Raw genomic sequence first — 6,000 nt, forward strand, 5'->3', positions numbered from 1 at the left:
AAGTCATGGAAATTTATTTAAAGGTGTCGGAACCCTGATTGTTTATATTCAACAGATATACTCTCTGCTGAAAATTGTAATACTTTTAGCAAAAATAAAAACAATTTCACTACTATGTACAGTACACTTCCATTCAAATGTTTGGGGTTCGTACGCATTTTTTATATTTTTGAGTCTCTTACGCTCAGCAAGGCTGCATTCATGTAATCAAAAATATTGCAATGTTGTTAAATATTATTACAATTTAAATACTTGTTTTCTTTTTAAATATATTTTAAAATGTCATTTATTCCTGTGATGGCAAAGCCGAATTTTCAGCATCATTACTCCAGTCTTCAGTGTCACATGATCCTTCAGAAATCATTCTAATATGCTGATTTGGTGCACAAGAAACATTTCTCATTATTATCAAAGTTAAAAACAGTTGTGCTGCTTACAATTTTGGTGAAAACCGTGATGCTTGTTTTCAGGATTCAGCATTTATTTGAAATATTTAACTTTGTAAATGTCTTTACTGTCAATTACTGTGTAATTTAATGCATCTTTTCTGAACAAAAGTATCAAAATCTTACTGAGCCCAAACTTTGGAAAGTTAGTGTATGTTGAGAACACACAGCAGTTTTTAAATGTGTGTGGCTCGTGTTGGCAGGTGACATGAAGAGCTTGAGCTGTGACACGAAGCAGGATCTGTGCCAGGCACTGGAGGGGCAGACGGGAGGCTGGGAGAGTCTGGCTCATGCTCTGGGGCTTGGGATCCTGACCAGCGCCTTCAGGCTCAGCTCCTGTCCTGCTGGAAAGCTGCTGGACAGCTACGAGGTAAACAAATTCCCTTCCTTTTTCAATCTTACAGAAACACTGGACAGTGGTAAGAAAAAGTAGTTGTCTTTTAATCTGATCTTAACTGACTGCCATCCTTCAGAAGCAACAGTTCTCAGCTGTTATGAACGAATTTGCATAAGTTTTTAAAGTGGGGCAGTAAACGGATTTGATATGTGTGTCTAAGAGAATTGATTTTCCCAAACAGATTAGATATAAGTGTATTCAATACTTTGTTGCACTTTAGGAAATTTCTTTTGTATTTTAAATGTATTTAATCTCAAAACTTTGAATGTTTAGAACTGAAAAAGTTCTGTATTAATTATGCTTAGGACTAAACCTGTCGACTATTATATTATATTATATTATATTATATTATATTATATTATATTATATTATATTATATTATATTATATTATATTATATTTAGGCCTATCACAATGATTAATTGTATAATCATGGTTATTCTATAAAAGCCAGGGAGTCAAGAATAAAGAATATAAAAGAACACAAAGATAGTCAAAGGTCTTCCTTCATACAAAATGAAGGCTTGTGTGTTTATATTATATAATATTACATTACATTATATTATGTTATATTATATTAATAATATGTAAAAAAAACAAACATAGTAGGCTTACATTGTAAGTTACATGAACCAAACAGAATTAAATTGTTAATTGTGATTATTTGAATGATTAATTCGTTGTCAGCACGTCGTCATGATTGTGACAGGCCATATCATATATCATATCTATATAATCAATCACAAGATGCAACAAAACTGAGTGAACTGTTTTTTATATATATATATATATCCTGAAATACTGGATTGAAATATGGCATTTTATGCTTAAGGCTAAACCTATCAATCCATATTTCTGAGAATGACATTAAAGATATGAATTCCTCTAACACTAACTTTATCAGTAGGCTGAACTGTTATTTTTGTGCTTCCTGTAGTTGCTCTGGTTCAGCTGCTAATCATCTGTCTCCTTCAGGTGTCTGGAGGAACGGTGCATGAGCTGCTGGAGGGACTGAAGCATGTTGGGAACAGCAGTGCTGTCAGTTTACTCCAGGCTGTGTGTAAGGAGCCTGAAGCTGTCCACACCACACCTCAGCTCACAGGTAATATTGTTTGATATGTGTGGCCTAAGTAGTTGAACATCTGGGCTGGGAAGCCAAACGTTGTTGGTTTTAGCCAACAAGGGGTGATCCATGAACCGCTACCATTGTGTCCTTCAGTATGCATAACCATGGGTTGGTCGCAGCAACTTTTCCACTGTAAGTCCCTTTGGATATGTTAGTAAATGAGTAATTCGTCAAATAATATTAAAAAGAAAATCTGATCAGATACACTTCGTTTAAAGAAAAAGAAAAAAACTGTGACAACACACTGACATTCAAATGTTTGGGGTCTAGATTTTTTTTTTGAAAGACATATTTTATGCTCACCAAGGCTGAATTTTATTTATTAAAAAATTCAAAACAGTAATATTGTGAAATTGTGTAATTTATTCCTGTGATGGTAAAGCTACATTTTCAGCATCATTATTTCTTTGTCAAATGATCCTTCAGAAATCATTCTAATATGCTGGTTTGCTGCTCAAGAAACATTTCTTATTATTATCAATGTTGAAAACAGTTGTGCTGCTTAATAATTTTGTGGAAACTGGTATGTTTTTTTCAGGATTCTTTAATGAATAGAAATTTCAAAGGAACAGCATTTATTCGACATAGAAATCTTATCCAACATTATATAAATGTCACTTTTGATCAATTTATTGCATCCTTGCTAAATAAAAGTATTAATTTCCTTCCTAAAACAAAACAAAAAAACAGACTACAAACTTTTGAAAGGCAGTGGAATGCAAATTGCTAAATTGCGTAAACGGCGCACAGTTAGGCTAATAAATTATCTGGCAGAAGAGTGGTTTATTATGATTATTAATACATTGACTACATTTAATTTTGATAATATTTTAATCACATTTCGGTTGTAATCATTTTACAAAACCAGTAAGCCACTCAAGGCCACTGTGTCAAAGATTGTAAAATCACAGTAACACAAGGCCTTGACTGCTTTATTTATTGCTTTAATGTTTTGTTTTGTGTACCAGAACATAAACCTCAAAGATTCATGTTCTCGAAAGGTATTTTTTTTTGCTCATTGGTGAGGCATTTTGGATATTTTCCCAAGAGCACGTCGTCATTGTGACATTTCATAGTATGAGTGAGATTTTGTACTACACACCTCTGTTGTGGAGGTTTTTTTTGTCCCACAATATGGTTTGTAAAAACCCCCAGGACTAAATCACTGTCAGTCTCGGTCCCCTCTCTCGTTAACAATAATATCACGTTGTGGTCCTGACATCACCTCATGTGCACTCGAGCATGATGTCAACAAAACAGCACTGCCACTGCATTCTAAAGGAGTTCCCCTCGGTCTCAGGGTGACCCGACACATTGCTGTAATGTTCACATATAGTTTCTGCAGTGCTGCCGATGTTTCGGGGGGGAAGTGGATACTTGAGAGGGGGATTCCCAGGAACAGAAGTGAAAGCCAGATATGGCACTTCTGTTTTTTGTCTCTAGCGCAGTTTCTTTGAAACAAGTCTTTTCACCTTGCTGTCTGATTTGAAGGGTTCAACGTCAGGCTTCAGTGAGCGTGTGTAAGCCAGTAGGGGAAAGTTTTTTTTTTGTTGTTTTTTTGTCTCTGTTTCCTTCTCGTGGTTGTCCATATTGTTGTGCCACGTTGTTTGTTAAAAATCACCAATGTTCAATAAATATAGTGGGGTCCACATGAAATTTGGGATTCTAAATCTGGAAACAAAGGTTTTAGGAAACATTATGATGTAAAATTATGTAAAATATTCCATATTCTGAGTATTATTGTTATTAATGCAAAATAGGGACAAACCAAATATTATGACTTATTTTATTTTTAAATTACTCTTTTATTTTTATTCAACTTGTCACTCAAGTGGTTAACCTGGTGATATTAGTTTTTGTTTAATGTATTTATTTTTGCAAACTTTTAGAACCATCTGTAAATAAATTTAATAATAATCAAATAAAAAATATTACGATTGCTTGTGACTCTGTGGTTTACGATTGCCAAGCAAACACAATGATCAAAAAGAGATAGTTTCGGCGTAGGATTATAGAATTCATTTTATAATAGTATATAGTTTTCTTTTTATAAAGCAACTTTTATGACATTTTTATTCTATATAAATAAAACGTGTTATATATATATATATATATATATTTGGATTTCTTTTTTTCATAATTTTAGGATACAAATTTTTTTTTCATTGTCTTTAATTAGGGAAAATATTTGAAATGCTTCTATGGTCATATTAATATATATATATATTTTTTTCTCAGGGCTCTGTAAGTCCATTCAGGCTTTGACACTGGGCCCCCAACAGGAGGAGAGTGGGATATGTGACAGCGGGGTGGAGACCTCTTTCTAGAGCCCCAGCTTTGGTCTCACTCACTCCAAACACAATCGCACAAACTGAGGCCTGACCCTAAAGACCAGCTTCTCCCTCCTCACTACAGCAGCAGTGCCACTCAACCTCAGGACACGCCTCCAAAACCTTTGATTGGCCACCGCCCTCTGTGGATGCTGCTCAGCCACGCCCAAAATGCAAATGAGCTCTGAACTCTGAGGAGTCCTTAAGCTGGGGAGTCCTCTGGCCATGGGGATTTTATTATCTTTTTTTAGCTTTTTAATATGAATAATACCAAAAAGCACTTATTTGAATTTTTTATTTTTTTCCTTTTATGAGAGCTATATTATGTTTAAATAGCTATAATATAGCTTTAAAAGGGTATATTAAAGTGGCTGTTTTCATTTGTGCTTAAGCTGAACAATGACGTCCACAACTAAATATTTAGTCGGTTATGATGTCTTGGACATTATTAGATTCTCAGGCCTGATTTGCAAAAAAAAAAAAACAACAACAAAAAAAAACATTTCTTGCTTGAATTGTTTATTAATAAAAAAAAAAAAAACGTCTGGTTTGATAAGTCTGGCCTCAACTATTTCCTTTGTTAATAGACTTTAACAAACAATCCAATTTAAGAACAGCACCTTCAGTTTAGATAACCTATTATGCAGACTTCCTCATAGTCATTTGCTTGCAAAGGGTTTTCTTTTGGAACTGCAATGCAATGACATACAGGAAGAGGAAGAGAGGAAAAGGAGGTCTACTGGATTATTACGACCCTCTGGACCAATCGAATCTGTTGGATGATGGAAAAAGTTCTTCCCTTCATACTCAACCTTTCAGCTGTTATTTGGGTTGGCGATGGAATTTATTTTGCATTTAGTGGTGCTATACCTGTAATTCCTAATGTTTGCTCACGGGTTCTGATAAAATAAAAAAAATCATAAGCTTTGAGAGATTATTCTCCCTTCCACTTGTTTGATTGATCAAAGAGTCAGTCCTTAGCAGTGATTGGAGTGTGTGCGTGCGTGCGTGTGTGTGTGTGTGTGTGTGTGTGTGTGTGTGTGTGTGTGTGTGTGGATAGCTTCAACCAGATGCCTCAAGTGCCCTTAAAGAAATATCTTTGTAGTTACATTTTTATCATTCTGTTAAAAAAAAGTGAAATCTCATTCCCTTCTGTTGTGTGTGAACTATACAAAACATCACTCCGATATCATGCTAATGTAGAATCAGTTCTATTCATGCATCACAGAATATTTGTGTCCCAGATCAGCTGTCTTTCTTTTTGCTTTATGAAATGTTCTAAACATGGCCTCTGACCTTTGAACTGACTTGGGGACTCACGTCACCAAAATGCTTTTAGCTGCCGTAATATTATTCATACTATAGTAAATAATGTTTTTTTTTAAAAGCAACAAAACCATCCAAAACCCCAGACTAAAAGTTTGACAGGCACTGTAATGTATTTTTGGCTGTAAATTGGTATTTATGTCTGTACCCTGTGAAGCAGTGTTGTACAGAGGGAAAATTGTTTGTGCTTTGTAACTGGTTTTATTGTGATACTTTTTTATAATAAAACGATTCATTGTGTACTACTGTTTCGAAATTTTATTTTACATCTCCTGTACATATTGACTATCCATATTGCACACAAATTTGTATCTGCTCCATAATTGATACAGCCATTTTCATTTTGCCGCTTGTTGTGATGTGTTGTGTAAAATCA

General features: G+C 34.5%; 1 protein-coding gene and 1 long non-coding RNA gene across 3 annotated transcripts in view; both read left to right on the top strand.

Annotated features, from left to right (window-relative positions):
- The window catches only part of nfkb1 (nuclear factor of kappa light polypeptide gene enhancer in B-cells 1), a 39,253-nt gene extending 37,279 nt beyond the window's left edge, over window positions 1-1,974 (top strand). For both annotated transcript variants that reach the window (XM_056262369.1, XM_056262368.1), the window contains 2 exons: window positions 650-816; window positions 1,818-1,974. In XM_056262369.1, coding sequence (XP_056118344.1) covers window positions 650-816; window positions 1,818-1,958 — 308 coding nt within the window. In that variant the 3' untranslated portion in view covers window positions 1,959-1,974. The remainder of the gene's footprint in view (window positions 1-649; window positions 817-1,817) is intronic.
- A 3,289-nt stretch (window positions 1,975-5,263) lies between these two features.
- Window positions 5,264-5,866, top strand: LOC130095640 (uncharacterized). Its single transcript, XR_008808143.1, has 2 exons — window positions 5,264-5,316; window positions 5,359-5,866. It is a non-coding gene; the product is annotated as an uncharacterized LOC130095640 (long non-coding RNA).
- Window positions 5,867-6,000: the final 134 nt, after the last annotated feature.

The sequence above is a fragment of the Rhinichthys klamathensis genome, unplaced genomic scaffold, assembly GCF_029890125.1.
Source record: "Rhinichthys klamathensis goyatoka isolate OS25496 unplaced genomic scaffold, OSU_Roscu_1.1 h1tg000192l_1, whole genome shotgun sequence".
In the NCBI taxonomy this organism is placed as follows: domain Eukaryota; kingdom Metazoa; phylum Chordata; class Actinopteri; order Cypriniformes; family Leuciscidae; genus Rhinichthys; species Rhinichthys klamathensis.